The sequence below is a fragment of the Physeter macrocephalus genome, chromosome 12 (assembly GCF_002837175.3).
Source record: "Physeter macrocephalus isolate SW-GA chromosome 12, ASM283717v5, whole genome shotgun sequence".
NCBI lineage: Eukaryota > Metazoa > Chordata > Mammalia > Artiodactyla > Physeteridae > Physeter > Physeter macrocephalus.
The window spans coordinates 36,166,140-36,188,953 of NC_041225.1; the positions used below are offsets into that span (position 1 = coordinate 36,166,140).

The 22,814-nt window shown below is 38.5% G+C and overlaps 1 protein-coding gene across 1 annotated transcript in view; it reads right to left on the minus strand.

Moving 5' to 3' along the window:
- Positions 1-22,814, minus strand: part of NBAS (NBAS subunit of NRZ tethering complex) — a 357,350-nt gene that overhangs the window by 18,660 nt on the left and 315,876 nt on the right. Inside the window, exon 49 of the mRNA XM_024119119.3 lies at positions 3,800-3,939. Within this exon, the coding sequence (XP_023974887.1) occupies positions 3,800-3,939 (140 nt within the window). The remainder of the gene's footprint in view (positions 1-3,799; positions 3,940-22,814) is intronic.

Here is a 22,814-nt window from a genome sequence, read left to right on the forward strand (position 1 = left end):
CCGCAATTCAGGCTGACATTCTGGCTCCTTGACTGCTTGCGCGAGTCACAGAAGTGACTTACACACTCTCAGCCTAGTTGTATGGCTCTGGGGAGGCCACCCAACCTTTCTGGGCCTTGGTTCTTCTCACTGCGAAAAGGCAATTTAATGTTTTCCTTGCAGGCTTGCATTGCTTAGAAGCCCAAGAAATTTTAAAACAGAAAAGAAATCCCACTTTTTCAAGTAAAATGCTTTTGGCAAATTGCAGTCATAATCTGCATGATGTGTTCCTTCATGTCTATCTTGGAGAAAAGATACCAGCCCACAGAGGGGAAAGAGCTTGCTGGGGTGTATGGACAAGTGCCCCAGCAGCAAGGAGCCAGTGGGTAGACGCCGACCAGCACAGCCTGCTCTGGAGCCCCGCAATTCAGGCTGACATTCTGGCTCCTTGACTGCTTGCGCGAGTCACAGAAGTGACTTACACACTCTCAGCCTAGTTGTATGGCTCTGGGGAGGCCACCCAACCTTTCTGGGCCTTGGTTCTTCTCACTGCGAAAAGGCAATTTAATGTTTTCCTTGCAGGCTTGCATTGCTTAATGAATGACGTTTGTCATTGTGAAGTATCACTCTCAATAGCAGGCACATCTTACTATTCCCTTCTCTTATTTCTGAGACACAAAAGCACAGAAGTTCGCCTTTTGTTTCCCTTCTCTGGCAGCCGCTACCCTGACTTCATAAAAACATCACGACTTATAGTGAAAGGTACATTCATTCTGGGCTACTGGTCTTACTTACAACATTTTAAAATAATTTTACTCTTTATTAAGTCTGTTGTCTCACTAGCACAGCTCTACCTTCTAGCCACCGAACACCAAAAGATGGGCCCTGCCTTGAAAGAATTTCATTCCTTGCGCCTGAGAAAAACATCAAGCGCAACGACAAGGGGACTCAGAATACTAGCCTTTGGCAAAGCCTTTGTGTCTCAGCTCAAACTAACAACTTGTGGGGACAACGAGTGCTGCCTATTTCAAGGTACAAACAAAGCTCAGAGAGCACCTGGTTGACGGATGAGTCTTCGTACGCTAGAAGACTCGCCCTCTGCTTTCCTCTTTAAAGTCTGGGTTCAGTTCTCCGGGGGTTTTCCCTAACACGCCACCTCCCTGAAGTAGAATTGCACAGAGTGCATCCCAGTGGCTTGGACAACTACCAAAACACTATTTTCCGGTGTGTACAGGTCAGTCCCAAACTCCCTAACTATCCCTTCCCCCTACCCTCACCCCCTGGTAACCATAAGTTTGTTCTCTAAGTCTGTGAGTCTGTTTCTGTTTTGTAAATAAGTTCATCTGCACCGTTTCTTTTTAGATTTACACTGCTGTATTTAAAATGGATAACCAACAAGGACCTACTGTAGAGCACAGGCAACTCTGCTCAGTATTATGTAACAACCTAAATGGGACAAGAATTTGAAAAAGGATTCATGTATACGTAGAACTGGATCATTTTGCTGTATGCCTAAAACTATCACAACATTGTTAATCAACTATACTCCAATATAAAATAAAAAGTTTAAAAAAATGCATTTTACACCAGCCAGCTGTGCTACACTGGAGGAAAGCTACGGATCTTCCCTAATGCAAATCTATGACGCTTTCCGTACATGTTCTTACAAGGGACGAAAACCCAAAATCCAAAGCTGGGACCAGTAAGTCAGCGGCCACGCGGATCAGGCAATCTTCTCGAAAGTCAAACTTTTGACTTTATCATGTTGACTGGCAACATTCAGTCATTGCCATACTATCCTTCCCTCCCCGCTCCCCCCGCTCCCCTCCCCTTTTCTGGTTGTTTTGGAAGTGCTGGAGTCATACGTTGGCTTGTCTGGGGGAAAAGAAAGTACTCACAAGTACTTTTAAGGACCTGTTTTAAGTGTTCCCTCATACATTCTCCTGTGCTAAAACACCCATTTGAGCCAGGAAAGAAGCAGAAATGGACTTTATTTGACTTATTATTAAGTCAAATATGTATGTATAACTGGTTATCTCTTGGGTAGAGGAGACATAGCTGGGAAGAGGGTTAAGTGCACTGGTAATGCTCGGCTCTGATACTAATGATTTCATAAAGGAAGTCTGTAAAACACAGGTTATTAGCAACTTACAAATTTCACACAGGACTACAAAAGCAAGAATATATGTTTGCAAATGAGTATCTTTATGTCTACAAATGCATTAAATGTTTCAAATGCAGTAAGTTTTTTCAGTAAGCTGAGTTTGCTTCTCGTGGGTAAGTGAGTGATTTGCAATGGTCAGTGTTCCAAAAGTAAAAGAAACTGTAGAACCACGGTTAACTAATCTACCGGAAGTATCATACTTTCAATTTGAAAAATTCTCTTTAGACGCAGAGATCCATTTTGGGTGTATGAAGAAATCTATAATTCAACTCTCATGATCTTCTAAAAAAGGGAAGCATTACTGACCATGTAATTAGTGGGTCCCACATCTATTTCCCATTATCATCTCCTAGGAGCTGTTTAGAAACTGAGGCCCAGGCCCCGGTACCGAGAGTTGGACTCGGCGAGCCAAGCATGGGACTCTGTTTTTAACGAGCACCCTCAGGTCCTGAGGCAGCTCTGCCAAGATAATTGGGAACCAAATGGAAATGCTGTTTCAAGGTACTGTCACAAGTGAAACTAAAGCTTTTATGACGTGGGAACTTGCATTGCACGGTTTCACAGAGGGAAGGTAAGAACCTGTGCTCAAGCATAGATGTCAGCATGCCATCGCTGCCACAGATGCTTGAGATCTAAGAGACGCTTCTTGCCTCTCTGAAAACACCTGGTTAAAAAACCAAACCAAACCAAAATGCCCCTCTCCTTGGTCTGCTTCAGGAATTCCTGACGGTCTCGTCTGAGGGTGAAGGGAAAGAGGCTTGCCCAGATGTTCCTTAGCGCTCCTAAACTGCTCACGGAATCATTTATTTTCGAGAAAACATCCTTCTTTTAACATCTGAGGTGTGGAGACATGTACTGGTCTGGGTGCCCAAAGTGCTGGCTGACGCGGGAAGAGCAAGCTGAGTCCTGGCCTCCAAGACATTCGCGACAGAAGCGCGGATGCTCTTGTCTCTTGCCGAAGGGGAGCAGCAGTTCTTGACAGACAGCGTATGTGCTCAGAGGAAATCTAGCCACTTCTTCCAAAGGGCTCCTTGGCTGGCAGCACAGGGACCGTGTGACTACTGGGGCAGCTCCAGTGGCGGCTGCAACCTCAGCCTGACACACGGGATCAGCACGGCTGCGGAGGTTCCAGCAGCTGTTAGAGCTCTGTCTCCTCCGCCTCAGGGCCAGGTGCTGCCGGAAGCTGTTTAACTTCTGAGCTTCCATGTTCTCATCTGTAAAACTAGATAACATCACCCTCCCGTGCAGCTTTGCTGTGTGACTTGACAGTGTATGTCAACTGCACATAACACTGTGTGTTCTCAATAAATGGATATTATCAATTTATTCCCCATGGATTCTCAAGTTAGCCTTGTAAGCCGTGTTAAAAGAGCGTCAAAACATTTCCTGGTGAAAATACTGGCACAAAATTATTTTGCTGACATCCTAAATCAGATGTTATTATCAAGCATTGTCTCTATTTCTGAATAAAACATTTGGCTTTGGGGGTAAGGAGAAATGGAAAGAAACTGTGATATTTCAAGAAAAACAATTCTAATTTCATCTAAAGGTTTATACTGATTTTATATATTTCTTTCATTGGCTCTTCTGAAGGTAGTGATTTTTTTAAACCTAGAGTCTAGACAAATAGAAGTCTACTTTTATGTTAATACTCACGTATATTCCCGTTTCATAGGCGGCCAAGCCTGCAGGAGCAAAACCAGGTGCTGGAACTCGACTTCTCGGTGACTGGCCTCCAGGAGCTCCACAAAGAGCGAATAGCGCTTCTCTTCATCCTCCGTGTCAGTTACGTCCACCTGGAAGGCGGAACACACACCTGAAACCCACAGCAAAGGCCACGGAATTGCTTTCCGGAAAAATTCAAATTTGATTATTTTGATTAAATGCTCCTTCGGAAACTTTTACAGTGTGTCAAGGGGAAATTCAACAACATCTCCCCCACCCCTACTCCCCAAAAAATCTTCAAAAGCTCTACGTTTTACCCAATTTCAAACATCTATGTTAAAAATTGTTTAGAACGAAGTCACAGGAAGGTTCTTAACATTCTTTAGCAAAATAAATGCAAACAAGTAGACTTCCATAGAACTGAATTATTGGTATTCAATGTATGTTATGTTAAAATACTGAACTGTTTCATGTGAAATTATAATAGTTCACCATACTCAACATTTGCCAATGTTCGTAGTTTAAATTATTCTGCATTGCTAATTTTCATTTTAGAATGCCTATTGCTAAATCTTCACGTTGTCTAGAAAATTTCTCTAATTTGAAAGTAAAGATTTTACTAATGTACATTTAACATGGAATTTTTTTTTGCTATAAATCAAAATAAAGTAAAATAACTTTTATTCACATCTCCATTTCTAATGCAAAAGAAGTCTGTCAACTAAAAACACTAATGTTTCCTCTCCTTGAATAACCAAATGATACTTCTTTTACATTGAGGCGGTCCTCAAGCAAGTCATATCTCCAACACCTCTGTGAATAAAATGTTTGCTTTTTTTAAGTTAGAAAGCAGTTTTAAATATAAAAGTAAGCCAAAAGCTGGTTCTCTTGTTTCCTAGCCTCTCTCAACATAGATTCTCTATATTTGGACTCAGATGATGATACTCTGAAAGAATAATGAGAATAGATGGTTACCTAAATATTTGCTAAATTGTCTATACTAGTGCATGTTTCCAAAACATTTAATGGTCACCCTGGCTCTGACCCCAGCAGTCACCTGAAAAAGTTATACCATGAATTCTGCATTTTCACAAAAGCTGATTATGTACAACGAAATTATTGGCAATTACCATGTGCAGTCCTGCTCACACAGTGACCATTCAGAGCCTACAAAACCTGACTTAAAGCCCCATGTCGTTCTTCCACGGAATAATAACCCCAAAGCCTTTTCTTGTTTTTAAAATAATTTCATAATACAGTAAGTTAGCTGATCCTTACAACAGTTTTGTATGGAGAACTGCCCAGGTATTATTAACCTCAATTTACAGATGAAGAAACAGGCTTATCTGTCCTGGTAACACGACTAGCAAGCAGCAGAGCTGATATATAATTATACTCAGATCAGGATGTTCTGAAGCTAGAGGACTCAGTAAGCTAGAGAAGCTCTGAATTATTTAAATTAGTGGTCTAATTGGGAGTTTGGCAATATTTTCTTGCCTATTTATAAAGAAAGGTTTAAAAAAAACAAAACAAAACCCTCTCAAACTCAAGACATCCATCTGTCATTATCTGACCTCACCACCTTCAATTCCTCTCCAGCCTCGGGGCCTCCCAGGCGCTCTGTGCATTCATCACTCCCGCTTCCACCTGGGGACCTTTGATCTGCTTCCTCTGCCTGGCACATTCTTTCTTCAGATACCTGCATGGCTCTGGTTCATTCTCTCATTTCTTTCAAATCTCTCAAATGTCACTTTTTGAGGGAACACACTGCGTAACTAACCACCCCCCCAAAGTAGCATTCCCCCACCCCTATCTACCTCCCTCACCTTGCTTTATTTTCCTTCTTAGCACTTACAAGTATGTGACATATTGCATATTTGTTTGAGAAAACAGAAACTTATTTGTTCACTGGTTTATCCCCACTACTTAAAATAATGCCTGATATAGAGTAAATGCACAGTACTTATTTAGTGAATGAATGAAATAATGAGTGGATATACAAATGAATGAATGAAGATAATTTATTTATAAAATCTTGCAACACAGAATTATATTAAATATGCATAGAGTTACCATAAATTTTTGGCTGTCCTTTTTTATTGGAGATAGATGTAAGGTTTAAAAAAAAGATCCCACCAAAAGGAAATCACTAAAAAAGACCCAGAGGTAGCATGTGTACTGACATTATGTTTCAACCGATGATGCCTTGTGGTTAGCTATGTGATTTCAATAAAGTCCCTTGTTTTGAGTCTCATTTTTCCTCATCTGAAAAATGGGCTCCAAAAATCCCTGATGTCCCAGAAGTTCTAAGGAGGTGTCTGGAGGTCCGCAGCAGGGTAAATGGCTGCTTTCTTCTTTCTGAGTTATAATCTGAGTTTATTTGTAGAGAAGGTTTTGTGCTTAAAAAAACATTGCTTAAATAATTGAATGCTATGTCTCCCAGCAGTGCCAATATTCCAGTTTCTTTAATTAACTGCAGTATAATTAATAACAAGATGATTCTCCTTTACATGAAATGCAGCCATATCATGAAAATAAAGAGATTAGGAAAAAGTGATTCATGTTTTCAATATCATTTAGATTTCTTTCTTTTCAGAAACTATAATAGCTTGTAAATTTTTAGGGCATGAACTGTATTATAAGGGAAGGAAAGAGAAACTAGAAACTATAAATTAGATCTCTCTCTGTTTGCTTTTATATTAGTGTACAAATATTAGTTTCCATTTTAAAAAATGTGTTTGCTAATAAGTTTTTTGTACAATGCCTTTCTCACATGTACACAGAATTATAAGAGTATGACTTTGTCAGGAAACATTTTCTCCTGAATCCTCACTAATCATCTCAATTATTAGTAACTTATTTTTCAGAGAATTGACACCCATGTTTAAAATACAAATGTGAAAAATGTAGTAACTTAACACAATTATCCATTTTGTGTATGGACACTCGCATACTCCCTTGTTATCAAAAAGGATGTCAAATTGTTATTACTCAGCTCTTAAGAAAGCAGTTTTAAATTCTATCACTGTAGCTACGAAAGCTTTACCTTATATAAGAAAATGGGCCTAAAAATGAACTTGAGCACATTTTTTTTTTTAACACATGATAAAGAATATACTTTGTTGGATAATCATGATATACTCTGATATACAAGTGTTCATCTAGGACTTGTGTCCACATATTAAAATAACTAAATTTATCAAAACTTATCAAAATAACATAAGCTTATCTTGTTCATCATGTCTATAAGGCTTTAAAAATAAATTCTGGTAACTAAAACTCAAAATGAATTTTTGTATAAAGAAATATAAAAGATAAACATATCCAAGGAACTTCCAGTTTGGACAAAATGGCTTTGACCCATTTTTCCCTACTCTTCTCTGCTAAGCACAACTACAAACTATGAAAATAATGAGACACCAAAGGAGAACTCTTAAAGGTGGTAAAAAAGAAAGCAAACTAGTTTGGGACCCTAGGACTTGAGGAACAATGCATCAGGAGGGTATCTTGTATTCCTTCACCAACAGAAGGAAGACACTCAGACCCAGTGTTTCCTGACTCCTCACCTAGACACAGAAGACATCCCAGGTAAGGTCATTTCTCAGAATTCCAGAAGAGAGGGAGAAAGAAAGTGGAGCTGAAAGAGTGTTTTAAGAAATAATATCTAACAACTTCTCAAATTTGGTGGAAGATATGAATCTACAGGTTCAAGATGCTGAGCTAACCCCAGAAAGGGTAAGCCCAAAGAAATCCATTCCAAGACACAACCCAATTAAACTCTTGAGAACAAAAGACAAGGGAAAATATCTTGAAAACAGCCAGAATAACACATTACCTAAGAAAGAACAACAATTTGAACAACTGGATTAATCATCTGAAACCATGGAGGCCAGAAAGAAGTGGCACAATATTCTTCAAGTGTTAAAAGAACTGTCAATTGAAAATTCTATATACAGAAAAACTACCCTTTAGGAAAAAAAGGAAAATAAAAACATTTTAGATAAGGAAAGCTAAAAGAATCTGTTACCAACAGCCCTCATCTTAACGACTAGCTAAAGGAAGCTCTTCAAACAGAAAGGAAATGATAGAAGAAGGAACTTTGGGACATCAAAAGGAAGAATGTAGTATACAAAGAGCAGAAATATGGGTAGATACAATAGACTATCCATTTTTATATAAATTTTCTAAATTATATTAGATGATTAAAGCAAAGATTATAACACCAACTGATAATCAAGGCAATGATATTTAAAAGCAGAAAGGTAAAGTGGCCCAAACAGAAGTGATAGTTCCACATTATACTCCAAGACAAGGAAGTCCACTCCTACCACTCTTATTTAGCATCATACTAGGAGTTCTAGCCACTGCAATAAGGCAAGAAAAATAAATAAAAGGCATACATATTAGAGAGAAAAAAATAAAATTCTATATGCAGATAACATGGTTGTCTACATAGAAAATTCAAGAGATCTACTAAAAAAAATAACAAAGAAAAACCTAGTACTAATGAATGAGTCAGCAAAGGCACAGGACAAAATCAACACAGAAAAATCAACCTCATTTCTATATACTAACAATGAACAAGTGAAAACTGACAATAAAAACATAATACCATTTACAATTGCTTCAAAGAAAATTTTAAAATTTACATGTTCAGGATCTATATCCTAAAAAAATATAAAGTGCTGATGAAAGAAATCAATAAATGAAGAGATACACTGTGTTCATGGATGGAAAGATTCAATCTAGTAAAGATGTCAATTCTCTCTAAGCTGATCTACAGGGTTTAATACAATGTCTATCAAAATCCCAGAATGTTTTTTTGTAGATTTAGACAAGCTTTTATAAAATGTAAATGGAAAGACATTCCCTAGAATAGCTAAAACTATCTTGACAAAGAAGAATAAAGTGGGAGAAATAACTCTACTTGATATTGAGATTTATTATTTAGCTACAGTGTGAAAGATAAGTGGTACTGGTAGAACGACAGAGACAAAGATCAAAAGAACAGAATAGAAAACCCAGCAGCGAATATGCCCAACTTATTTTTGACCAAGGGCATAAGCATTTCAATGGAGGCCAGATAATGTTTTCAACAAATGGTGCTGGAGGAAATGGATATCCCTAGGCAAAAAAGGTAAATAAACCTCAACCCAAACCTTACACTTAATGCAAAAATTACTCAAAGTTGATAAGAGATTTAAATATATTAAATGTTAAATGTAAAACTATAAAGCTTTAGGGAAAAAAAAACATAAGAGAAAACCGTGAAGATCCAGGGATAAGCAAAGGGCCTCTGCTCATAAGACTTGGAGAAGCGTGAGAAATCCATGGAGAACTGTCTCTCAGCAGTTTTTTGAGATGTTTACAACCCATCCTGCTGGGAAAGAGTCCAAGACTAGTCTATCTTAATGACAAACTCTGTTCTTTAGAAAAGAGTATTAAGTGACGGTTCCTAAACATGGTTTTCTAGATGATCAAAGAGTTAATACTTCTTCTTTTGAAGAGTAATATTTACTGTAAAATTTATTTAAGAAAATGATGACACACTAAGTTTAAAAAGGTACATCTTTATAATTAGACCCATAATACTAAGCCCCTATACCAGTGACTTGAGTTATTTTCACATATACTATGTATTCTTCTATCATTGATTTTAGCCCTGATAATAAGTTCCACTTATTACTTCCAATCATTTTCAGTATTTTTCTTGGGTTTTCCAGAAATTAGGATGATACAATCTACAATAATGGTAATTTTGACTTTTTAAAAAGTTACAGTTCCTATTTCTGTTTCTTGTCTTACTACATTGACTAGGATGCTGAAAAATAATAATGATGTTGGGCATTCTTGTTTTGGTTTTAATTTTAATGAAAATGCCTTCAAATTTCCAGTGTTAAAAAAGTCAGCTATAATTAAAATCCCAGTGATCAGCAGGGAACATGAAGCACAGCAAATGATCAACACACATTTTTTGGTAAAAAATATAATAAAAATATTGATGTTATCTACTTACTTTCTATACGATGGTTTTGTCCCAATATATTTTCATATCACAACTAGTAACAGTGCTCATTAATGGTAAAAAAATTTAAACAACTTTCAGTTGAAGAAAATCACTATGTCATAAATCTGACAAATTATCTAAAAAAAAATTTAGGAAGAGAAGTATTGCTCTGAGATAATAAAAGTTAAAGCAAACACATCTCAGAGGCTTACAGAGGTTGTGAGAGCATGTGATTTATATTACTATCATGGGAACTAAAATTCCCTAAAACACCCCAAAACAAGGCACCTGGCTGAGCATGAATGTGGACCTATGAATCAGATTCTCTCTTTTCTGAGAAGTACTGCAGTCCGTATTGAAATATATATTCCCAGAATCTAAATATATTTCATAAAAGTATAAGAGGTACAGAGAAATGACTTCGGTGTCCAAACGGAATATGAAATGACTATAGAATGTATTTTAAAAGAGAGGAAAAACTAACTGTAGGTGGCTATCAAATGCTCCAACATACTTCATAAGGACTTCATAACATACTTCATAACATACTACATAAGGAGACTCTAAAATAAATAATAAAGGGCAATTCAATTAAATGTGCAGCTTTTAAAATAGTGTTGGTAAAGTCAAAGTAATACAGAAAAATGTTTATTTTGGAGACATTACTGGACCTTTCTGAGGCTTAATTTCCTCTTTTGTAGGACGAAGATCCTTCATATTTATATCATGGTTGTGAACGTTAAATAAGAGGATATGAATAAGATAGCTAGCAAGAGGCTGGCACATGGTAGGCACACAATAAATGATGGGTATTATTTATATTATCATCTACATAATACGCTAGATATAAAAAAGCAGAAAGCTGGATGTGTGCTATGATTTCTTCTAACAAGAATTATGCCTATAGATTAGGCAGGACAGAAAAAGAATACAAAGAAACATGGCTATTTTAGGATAATGGAATCATGGGTTAACTTTTATCTCTTTTTAAAATCTCATTTATTTGTGCAACAATTAAAGTATCTGAAATGACTCTTAAGCATGCCTTCCAAAGATCAGTAAAAACAAAATTGAGAGAAATCGCTATTTTTTTTCCTACACTTTGTTTTATTCTGTCCTTTTCCCCAGTGAAAACAAAAGGAACATGTATCTGTTTTAACACTTCTGTCTCTTCCCCAGTGAGCAGGGGGTGAAAATGTTCACTATTTTACAGGCACCGTAGAGTTGGTGACGACTCCATACTGACACCAGTAACTAAATATCACAGGGTTTTAAAGGGCAAAATTCGAATGTGACTCAAACATAAGAATATCTCTTTCCCTTTTGTCTCTGAAAGTGGTTTCTCTCCTCATTGAATTGGGTGACTTTAGCCCTTGAGGTAAGTCAATTTGTCAAGCAGCTGCAGGCTCCTTATCAGACATAGGGTCACTGTCCTTGAAAAAGTGGACTGAGTCACTTATTCTCAGATGAGAACAGCTTTAACCTTAAATTTCTCTGCGGCTGCTTGAAAGTGAACATGTCTATCTTAAACTGAGGCACGTCTCCTGAAATCGGCACCTTCCTATAGGCATGGATAGCAGCTTACCTTCAGATATTTGGAAACATGAACAAGGTATTAATGCATATGAAAGTACTTTATGAATAGAAAAAAATTACCAACATGTAGAGGATTATTACTGATAGTAGTATCATTAATCACCATATTCCTATCTTGAATGTGAGTTTATGAGCTGTTCTAAAAGGCTCATATGATGACACCTGATTTAAACTTACCAAGGCACTGTGCAACTCCATTCACGAACACAGTAAAGTCAGACTGAGCTTTCTGTACACAGGGCTTCAAAATACAAAACAAACAAAAATCCCTACTTCAATAGATGTACAGAAATACGAAAAGGTAACAGAAATGATCCCTGGAATACCAGACCCTTGTATGTTACAGCTACTCCTTTTATAAGGTTTCTGGTGGCCAACACTGTCTGTTGTGTTCACTGGGTCTAACCAAGGTCTCTGGTGAAGGAGAGTCAAATTTTTAGAAGACAAAAAGTCATAAGCTTCTGTTGGACTTCGTCAGAAGCTGTTAGACTACCCCACCAATCACAGCAGTGCTGAGACTAGTATCTGGCACACAATAAGTACTCAGTAAACAGTATTATTACTATTAATTATAGTAACTGATTATTATTCTTAGATAAGAGAATATAAACAGAATGTAAATTATGATCATGTCCATTTCTGAGTATTTATAAGTTTTATTAAATAGAAAACATAAAATTGTGGAAATAGAACTAAAGTTTAGATACTAAAAGTAGGAGAGCTGTCTTCTAGGAGACTTCCTCATTTCCATGGCAGAGAACTAAAGAATAGATGTAGCTACTGAGAGAATTTCAAAAGTACTATATCTTGCACTGCTTATAATAAAGGCAAAATGTGTTGCTGAGACAGCCTGAAGGTTCAAACAACCTTCCCGAGCCCATGAGGAGGGAAGAATATCTACCAAAGAGAGGCTGTACTGCTAAGGAACAAAGAAACGAGAGACTGAATTATTTCCCACCTTTGCCTCTAGGTCTGGTGATGAGCACAAACATCTAGCCTCTGCTTCTCTCCGAAGGTATATTAGGAAAATGATATTGTATATCGTTGTATATTTGTGAGCTCCTCAAGAATAAATGGTTCTCAATTGCCATAAAAAGTCTCTCCTAGGGCACAGCAAACACGCCCTTGGGATGGGGGGAAACCCAATGAAAGAATTAAGTTCCAAAGGGTTTTCCAGATGTTTGAGGCTGTATGTGGGGTGCATAAACACATAAACATACACAAAAAGCTAGCAACCACACTTATGAGCCATGCTCTACAGCCTACTTATTTTATTGTATCTCAAAAGATAGAAATTACACAATAAAGGGTTCCATAATCACTCCCCGTAAGTGCTGTTGTAACTTCAATATATAATACATATTTTCACATGGCTAAATATAATATTTAACGAAAACATTTTTAAATGAGACATATGAGAGGGGGAAATACTTTGTTTTAAAATAAGAAGTAAGATTTGCCTTACAAATTTTTTCTCTAGGACAAATAATCAATCACGCCGTAAGAGCCTCCATAAATACACGTTTACTTTAAAGAACTGCTATAGAAGCCAATTTTTTAAGGCCAGACTTTGTTTTTTAGTTCATGTTGATAAAGTATTAATAGAATAATTCATGGAGCCGGAAATGCTTTCACCGTAGTGTATCATTCAGACTCAGGTGGAATACTGGCCTTGCCACCTCATAGCTCTGTGACCACGTAAAAACACCTCACCAAGTGTTTAGTGTTTTCATTTGTAAAAATAAGGTAATAATACCTAACCTATCAGAGTACTTTGAGAATAACATAATATAATATATAACATAATACAGGACAATATACATACATACACACACACCTGTATAGGTATCTAACACTGAGTTAACACTGAGCTACTATGGCAGCCACAGTATTGGTAGTTCATTATTATGCCTCACTCTGCTATGTTTTAGCAGAGGTACTATAAAGATTTCTTAATTACTCTGAGCCTATTTGCTCATGTGTTGATGGAATGAAAGATCACCTCCATCAAAAGGGTTATTATGATTTGTATCAGTTTCATAATGATATCACAGGGAGACCTGTGTCAAAATATTCCTGTGATTTAGGAAATTTCCTTTTTTTCTTGTAAATATGCTAATTTGGCTGCCTTGATAATTATGTAAGCAACAAAATTCCTCATTAAAAAAATGGATTGGGCTCACCTGGTAGCGCAGTGGTTGAGTCCGCCTGCCGATGCAGGGGACACGGGATCGCGCCCCGGTCCGGGAAGATCCATGACTTTGTCTTATAATCAGCTTCTCTATTGTTCTGTGTTTAATGAAATGTTCCACCACTGACTCGTCCTTGACCGGAATCATGGAAGTCCACACTGAAACGTCTTTTTTGCCAACACGGCTAATTTCAAATGTTGCATAATACAGAATTATCTATCCAATATACAACCTAAAATTTATTCCAGTAACTGCATCTTTTAAAAATGTGATGTTGTTTGCATATTGTGTTATACCAGGACATTCTGCTCATTTTGTCTGAAAACATTTTAAATATGCTAATATCCCTATGTAAACATCAATTGTAAACGATTGATTGACATTTCTCTAGGGACAAAATCTTCCACCTGTAGGGATGTAGGAAAACAGAATTTCTAGTAAAAGTTTTTATTATTTATTTCTTAAAAAAAGGGTTATTATGAGGTTTGAATGACAAGATACACATACAAAGCCTAATGTTTTGTTCATAGATGGCCCTAAAAAACATGAAAACTGATAGTATGTGAAGCATCTTCTCAGCTTAAGTAAAAACAGATCTCTGCTGTAATGACCAGAGTTTTTATTTTGAATCTATTTTTATTAGTTAGAAGTTATTCAGAGAATTATGCGTAGTAGAAGAAAATGGTGGCCATTGAGTTATGTGGCCTCCTATATATTCTATATATAGAATACCTACATATCCTCCAAAACAAAAAGAACAAGAACAAATAAAACTACATAAAACCCATACATTCAGCACAATTACAGGCCAGGAATGTCTAAAATTCAAAGTATCATAAGTGAAAAAGAAAGAACACCAAACTCCAAAGAATGATCTCTCACATTCCATGTAAATGTTTCACATATTCAAAAAGTGGATCCATAATTGAAATAAACATGAACAGCAAAAACCATACAAACAGAAATAAAATTAATCTATCTATACTATAAGTGAATAAGCAAATCACAGTGGAGGTGGTTTGTGTGTGTGTGTGCGTGCGCGTGTGCGTGTGTGTGTGTGTGTGTGTGTGTGTGTGTGTGTGAAAAAGAGAGAGAGAAGGGGAGGGAGGGAGGGAGAGAGAGAGGGAAGGAGAAGTAACCTTGAAAAAAGATTTTTGAGTACTATTACTCTAAGGCTAAAGACAAAAAGAGCTCTACACAAATATTCTAGCTAGTAAGTTGGCTGGAATTTCCATAACTACTTTATGTGTACTCTAGGATTAAGCAAATAAATAAATACATTGTGGATAATGAGAGTCAAGTTTCTCACTGACAGAGAAAGGAGTTCACAAATAAGGAAAGAGAGAAGACTAAACTTTGTGGAACTGGGTTGGAATTGGAAGGATCAATACAAACTCATGGTTTTTAAAATGAATATAGACATAAAAATAGATGTAGACATATGTGTGCTCTGTCCCCTAAGAGGATCTAGAAGTTGTAATACCACTGCATCAATGAGTACACCTAGCACCCAAGTCTTGGCTTCTAAATGTCACTCTTTATTAAAAAAATCAAGCTCTTTAAAGTCAATGACTGAATCCAGATCCAGGCAGGGAAAGTGTGAGAGGGTCTTGAACATCTGTGGTTCAAAAAGTGATGGGATGGGCACAAGTCAAAAGGATGCAGGAGAAAACCTGGAAGGTTCCCAATGGCAAAATCTGAGATAATTTGAGCAAAGCATTAAAATGGTGATAGCAATAGATTACAACCACAGAACAAAATGAGAACCCTTGAGCTTGTAGTGATGTAAATAAATAAATAAATAAATGAATAAATGAATAAATACATACGGGGGAGAACAAATGATAAAAAATACCATTTGGGAGACATCACAGTGATCATTAACTCAGGCAACAGTCATCAATGCATGCTAAAATGAGCTGGTGAAAGTATGGTGAGAAACAGTGCTTACACAATCTCAAAGTACCTCAACACAAGACATTTATTAATCCCAAAGGGAAAAAAGATAATTTTATATAGAAGAAATATGGTTGACACCACCTCAATCAAGTGATCAAAATGAACACTTGTCAGTAAAGGAACACAACAGTACCGTGTATCTCCTAAGATAACATACTGGGAAGGACCCCAAATCCCTTCTGTGGTATTCTCACCAAAAATGCACAACTTGAATACACGAACAAAACTCAGACAAAGTCAAATTTAGTGGCATTTTACAAAATAACTGGCCAGTGCTTTTTAAAAAATGTCAAGGTCATAAAAGGGGGGTAAAAAAAGAATGAGGAACTATTTCAGATTACGGGACCCTAAGGAGACATGGCATTAACTGCAATGTGTGACCTGCATTGGACTCAGATCAGAAAAAAACATCAGATTTGCCGACCGACAAATCTGAATGATGGGTAAAAAAGATAAGGTATTGTATCAGTGTCAGCTGTAGTCATCTGAGATGGTAATATTTGGTGAACCTACAAGAATAGTACGTAAAATTCTTGGTATAGTTGACATAATTTTTTTGGTATTAAATATAAAATTTTCAAAATGAAAAGTTAAAAAAATTAGAGAAGTTATGTCCAACTACCTCATATCCGCACGACTCTCTGATATTCAAACACCTGTACTTTTCCTGCTTCTTTCCCCCTATTTTTCTTCAACTTTTCCCTCTAATGCATTAGAGGGATGAAGAGACCACAGCAACGCAGCTCCTTGGGAGCACACTGCTACTAAGCAAAGGGCACTTGGATGTAACTGTCCCACTATAAACAAAGCCAGCTGGGACCTGAGCAGACCCCGGGAGAAGGGTGCCCTATAATAGAGTCAAAGCCATCCCCATCCAGTGACATTTACTAAACTCAAGTTTATTTCCCCGGAGGTGGTCGCTGTGAACTAAGACCCACGTGAGGCTATGAGGACAATCTGCCTGAGCGAAGGGGATAAACGGCCTCCCTATTTCACCCCCACTCCCCAGAAAGGTGCTGTTGAGATTTAAAACACACTACTGACAGCCCTGAACTTCGTGTCTTTCTCCACAAAACCGGCTTCTTCTTTACTTCCTAGCTAGTTAAGGAGCACCCCTTCCTCCCTGGTAACTTTAGCAGAAATCAGAAAGGCACTGGACTCGTGTCTCATCCCCTGCACCCAAGCAGACACCGAGTCCACTGGTAGAAACTCCTTCAGCTCTCTTTTCTACCCTCTTCCATCTTCGAAGCTGATACAAAGTTCAGGGCCAAGGTCAGGCAACCTGACCACAGCCTTTGTTCCCTAACTGGTGCCCCTCCAGTCCCGTGTTCACGCAGAGGTCAGAGGGCTTCTCCTAAAGCCCGGATCTGATCACGCTGCTTCTTGGGCACCCATTTTCCTGGAGGCCTTAGTGTCACTGAGGTAGAAGCTGAGCAGGACACTGGGGCGTCCCCACCGTCTGACCTGCTTCTCTCCAGTTTCATCCCTCAGTGGCTCTTGCTTCCACACCGTACACCCAGCTGTGCTGAACTCAGGTCAAGAATGCCCTCCTCAGAGCAGTCTTCCTCACCACCTCCAGACAGAACAGCTACCTGCCCTCCTGAGCCCACGCACCATGCAGACTTCTACCACAGCACCGGAAGCACTTAAGAGTATTTACTTCTTTGTTCACAGATCTACATTCTCCATCGGATCGGAGTCCCCACACCAACAGCGTCCATCTACCTGGACCGGAGTCAGAGCTTTGCATGTGTGATTCCATTTAACCCTCACACATCTTATTCCCATCTTACACGTGAGGAAACTGAGGTTGTAAGAGGGTCGGTTAACTGTTCAAGTCCCCAGAGCTAGTCAGTGGTGAAACTGGGATTTGGATGCAGGTCTACCTGGTAAAGAGCCCAAACGCTTTACTACCACTTGCTTTGTCTCTTTTTCTAACCCCAGAGCGCAGCACAGTGAACGGTGCATACGCTATGCCTGAAGAGTCTTCGATGAATACGTCACCTAGGGTCCAGTTCAAACAGCAGTCATGAGGCACATTTTTCAGAGTGTTTTAACTGAGCAGCGATTAACACATAAAGTGCTGTGTACCGAGAGAGTGAAACATGCTAAAAGGTGAAGCAATGCTTTCTGTTCTCTGAATCGAACTCCCCATTCCTCACACTTAATCACTTCCAATCCACATAAAGTGACAGTGGGAAGAGAAAAGGACAGCCGAGCATGCTACCGAAGTGTTACTGCTGAATGTATTCCCCTGGCAAATAGGAAGGGGAGTACTACAGGGCCAAAAAGAACACAGGCTTCCAGATCACACGGAACTGGATGTGAACTCCAGTTCTATAGCTCACAAGCTGGGTAGGCCATGTAACCTCATCTTCTGGGTCACGTGACCTCATCTAAAACACAGCGAATGGTACCTACTTCGCAAGGCTGTTTTAAAGATGAAGTGCAGTGATGTGCAGGCAGGACGGACACATTCCACAGGCTCCTTATCTTCCCCCAGGGACGCCGGTGACCAGAGGGTGAAACCCTTAAAGGAAGAACCCACTGCTCATAAGGAGGGACCTTCTCAAGGTCTCCAGACATTTGCAGAACCCAGTAATATGGATGCCCGCTTAACTTTAATCATTTTAGGAAAAAAAGGCACATTGATCTCTTGCTCATATTTGGACAAACGTGCTTGTGATTTGCCTGCTTCCACATGAGAAGCAACTAGCTGGTCAGAAATCACCATCGGCAAAATACGGCAAGTTAATACAAAGCAGTATCAATCTAAAAGCACCAGGCCACTCTCTAAGGAAACAGTTGCATTATTCCAAGCAAATCATTTTATTTGCATGTAAGGGGGAAGCAGCATGGTCTAATCATCATTCACGGCAAGAACGTGGGGCTGAATGTCAGGAGTCTCGGCCTTTTGCCACTTTAAAGGTGACCTTGGACATGTTTTTTAAGGTTTAATATTCATTTATTCAACAAATATTTACTGAGTGTCTGTGAGACCCTTGTTCTCATGGAATTTATATTCTAATGGAAAAAGAAAGACATCGCATAATAAATAGACAGACAGATAGAGGGGGAGAAGTTAGCAGATAGGGGTCAGTGATTAGAAGAGAAAAATGCTCATAAAATAGGTTGTGACTGGGTGGATGTAGTCATTTTGGAAATGGTGACATTTATGCTAAAATCGGAGGACGTAACTTCTTCCTTTTTGGACATCCACAACCCTCTCTATAAAATGTGACTACTGAACAAGGATGCTTTTGAACGTGTCTTCTAGTTCTAGGAATTTGTGATTTCATGGCTATTAGAGAAGTATTCGTGTGAACACATATTTTTAACATCAGATTTTATCCTACATTTAAGAAAATCATTTATGGCAATGAGTCTTAGCTTTGAAGACATTTAAGGTAACAGTAATTCTTCCGTAAGGAACTAAATATGGCTTTGCACGCTTAACTTTTCCTACTGATCTTTGTCGGAGCTCTGTCTGACAAGGAAGTGAGTATTTTGTTGATGTTTTGGCAAACGAAGCCAAGCTGGCCTCTGACGAGAAGGGCTGATGTATCCTTCCATGTATACATGAATTTGTAATGAGGTTAGAAGTTGTCTTAAACTAATTCTTTCTGCTGATCACTTACAATCACAAATTCAGACAGACTGAAATTTTACAAAGTGAAATGAAACTCTAAGCCACATGTTCTTTTTTACATAAAAACAGAAAAAAAATTGAGGTGGTGGGGTATGAAATTTTTTAAGGAAACATCAGTATTTTGACCCATATTTTTCATGTACCAGTTAACTAGAAAATTACAAAACCTGAAAAACTCAGATAAATTGTACCAAGGGAATTAACACACTACATTCATTCCCCTCCCCCTCTACCTTCCTCCCTCCCCTCCCTCTGTCTCCCTGCTGCCCGCCAAGCTGGGGCACATTTCTGGGATGGAAACGAAGGCCTTTCAAGCTGTTGAAAAATGAGGGCCCCTGAATGTTTAATTCTGTTAACTAATCATTAGAAAACTAGAAATCGCTGTCTCTTTGAGAACCAGTGAGGTAGCAGGCTCCACAGACTCTGTGTTTAATTTTGCAGGAGCTGGCTGGTTTCCCAGCAACACATTGATTTGTGGGATCACTACTTTGGGCACCTTGAGGATAATTAAATATTAAGTCCCTATTTGATGTATGCAAAGTCTGCCTAAGAGGATTACCAGCCTCAGTGAAGGTAACAGTCCCACATTTTCTGGTAATTGAACATTGCAATGTCATTACCTATTCTTATCTTTACACTGTAAGACTCTGTCTCTATCCTTAATATTACCTTTGAGGATGGAGAAGGAGATAGCGAGAAATTAAGAAGATGAGAGCCCGTGCAGTCAACACTTTTGGGGTCTTCTAGGTGTTTGGGAGATGGAGATGAAGACGACAGTTTAATGTGTGTCGAAGAAATGACAGAGGTGAGCAAACCATCCTCTGTCTCCTCTGGTTCAAGGCTCCATTTTACATACCAAGCAGCCAAGGCTCACAGTTTAAGAATCTTCTCCAAGGTCATGAACAACAGTGGAGGGAGGACGGAGACACACGCACAGGATTTGTCCACCAGAGCCCCAGTCTTTCTACTGGTCTGGTGAGAGGTAACACAGTTTTTGAAAAACAGTAATGGAGACTACCTCAAATTTAAACTATGGGCATAGTTCTACAGCATTCCAGAAGCTGTTGCTCCTTCCATTCTGATGCTACAAAATTTTGCATTCATTTTCTAAATAGCAAACAGCTATTTATAAGGCAGCGTTCCCCTACCAAATTCACTTGCCCTCCAAAATAGATTTGAATAAGCAATGCCAGGCTGACATAGAATACTTAACTTTTAAAGGAGGGGGAGGAGGAGGAGACACTCAGTGATTTAATTTATTTTGAAGAAGTCTACAAACGAATAACATAATTAAGCCACTATGGTAGTTTTTTTTTTTTTAATTGAAGCATAGTTGACATGCAATGTTGTATTAGATTGAAGCGTATGACATCATGATTTGCTATTTTTATAGGTTATACTCCATATACAGTTATTATAAAATACTGGCTATATTCCCTGTGCTGAACAGTACATCCTTGTAACTTATTTGTTGTATACCTAATAGCTTGTGCCCCTTAATCCCCTTCACTTATCTTGCCCTCTCCCTACTGCTCTCCCCTCTGGCAGCCATTAGTTTGTTCTCTGTACCTATGAGTCTGTTTCTGTTTTGTAATATCCATTTGTTTTATTTTTTAGATTCCACACGGAAGTGACAACGTACACTGTTTGTCATTCTCTGACTTACTGGGTCGGCCAAAAAGTTTGTTCAGGTTTTTTGTTACATCTTACGGAAAAAGGCCAAAATTCAACCTTTTTGGCCAACCTAATATTTCACTAAGCATAATACCCTCCAGATCCATCTGTGATGCTGTAAATGGCATGATTTCACTCTTTTGTATGGCCTAGTAATATGCCACTGGAGATATATATCTGTATATCTATATATCTCACATTTTCTTTATCCATTCAACTGTTGACACTTAGGTTACTTCCATATCTTGGTTATTGTAATTAGTGCTGTTATGGACACTGACATGCATGTATCTTTTCGAATTAGTATTTTCATTCCTTTTGGATATATACCCAGGAGTGGAACTGAGGGATCATATGGTAGTTCTGTTTTTAATTTTTTGAGGAACCCCCATACTGCTTTCTATCGTGGCTGCCCCAATTTACACACCCACCAACAGTGTGCCAGGGTTCTCTTTTCTCCACACCCTTACCAGCCACATGTAAAAAAATGACATTAGAACATTTTCTCACAGCTTGTACAAAAATAAACTCAAAACGGATTAAAGACCTAAATGTATGGTAGTTTCCCTGTTTCTACTATCAAATACTTTAAGAAACTCAGATCATTCGCTTCCAAGGACCAGGAAATTGTTCTTATACAGAGGGAAAGTAAGAGGAGGTAGAAAATTTAAAAAGCAAAGGAGACATGAGATGACTTTTACTAAAGTCAAGAGACATCCTGGAGAGATGTTTCTTGAGGGCCTGAAAAGTTCACACCACCAGAGGAAACAGTGGTGAAACGCGGAGCCACATACAGACTTTGCAGATGAGAGACAAGAGTTTGTATTCAGTGAAATTAAAGTCGAGTCAGTTTAGAAAAGTGCATGGAAAAGGATTCTTAACCAAGCTAAGCTCCCTTAAATACTGTCTTTGGAAAAAGTTCAGCTAAGATGAAATTAAAGTCTCAGAAATAGCCAGAAGTCACTGAAGTCATCTAAAAGCTGCAACTTGTTCTCTGAATAACTGGAACATCAAAGAAAACTTAAAAGAAGAAATAGTGGTTATACTTATGTTATTTCTGAAGCGTTCAGACCCAAATATCAAAGTGTATGTTCTAATGTTTCAACACAACAGGTAAGATGGATATTTTCCTCATTTCCCAGTTTCCACGTTGCTTCGTAACATTTCCGGTGCACAGATCTGACATGAAGTGAGGCTCCAACCACAGAAGCCAGCCTCATTGTCCTGCCGGGACAGAGGCATCAAGGAAGATGCGACTGAAAAAGGCTGAGAACTTGAAAAATGGAGGTTCTGTCAGAAAAGTACATAAAAGTCAGAGCGTTCATTTGTTTCAGGATGAGTCAGAACTTAAGGTTCCACGCGGCAAAAGTAACGTGACCTAGTTTGGACTTACCTCCAAGATGCTTTGGGAATCTTTGGGTCTGCTGAAAACAAGCACACCTCGAGCATTCACTATGCCAGGGGCCTGGAGTATATGTCACAGCCCATTGCATTAGTGTTCACAGACTGCTCTTGAAAAGCCTGTTAGTGGTCTCTTGATGCAATTCAAAGCAAAATGCTGAGACTAAATAATGTGATATGTCATGATGCTTCAGAGAGTATTATTCAGATATTAGTGACTTTTAATACAATCCATTTCAGCAATTTGGCAGGATTAGAGAATCTTTGATAAGTCCATCTTGTTTGAATCTCAAATTCCCTAACTCTGAAGAATAGATAACAGTATTTACCTGTTTCTCTCACAGAGGGAAATAAGAATATATGAGGTAATGTTAAAGATGCTCTGAGAGGAGTCTCGAGATAGCCTTAATATTTGGTTCTTTTTTAAAAAGAAGTTCATTGGGGGCTTCCCTGGTGGCGCAGTGGTTGAGAGTCCGCCTGCCGATGCAGGGGACGCGGGTTCGCGCCCCGGGCTGGGAGGATCCCACG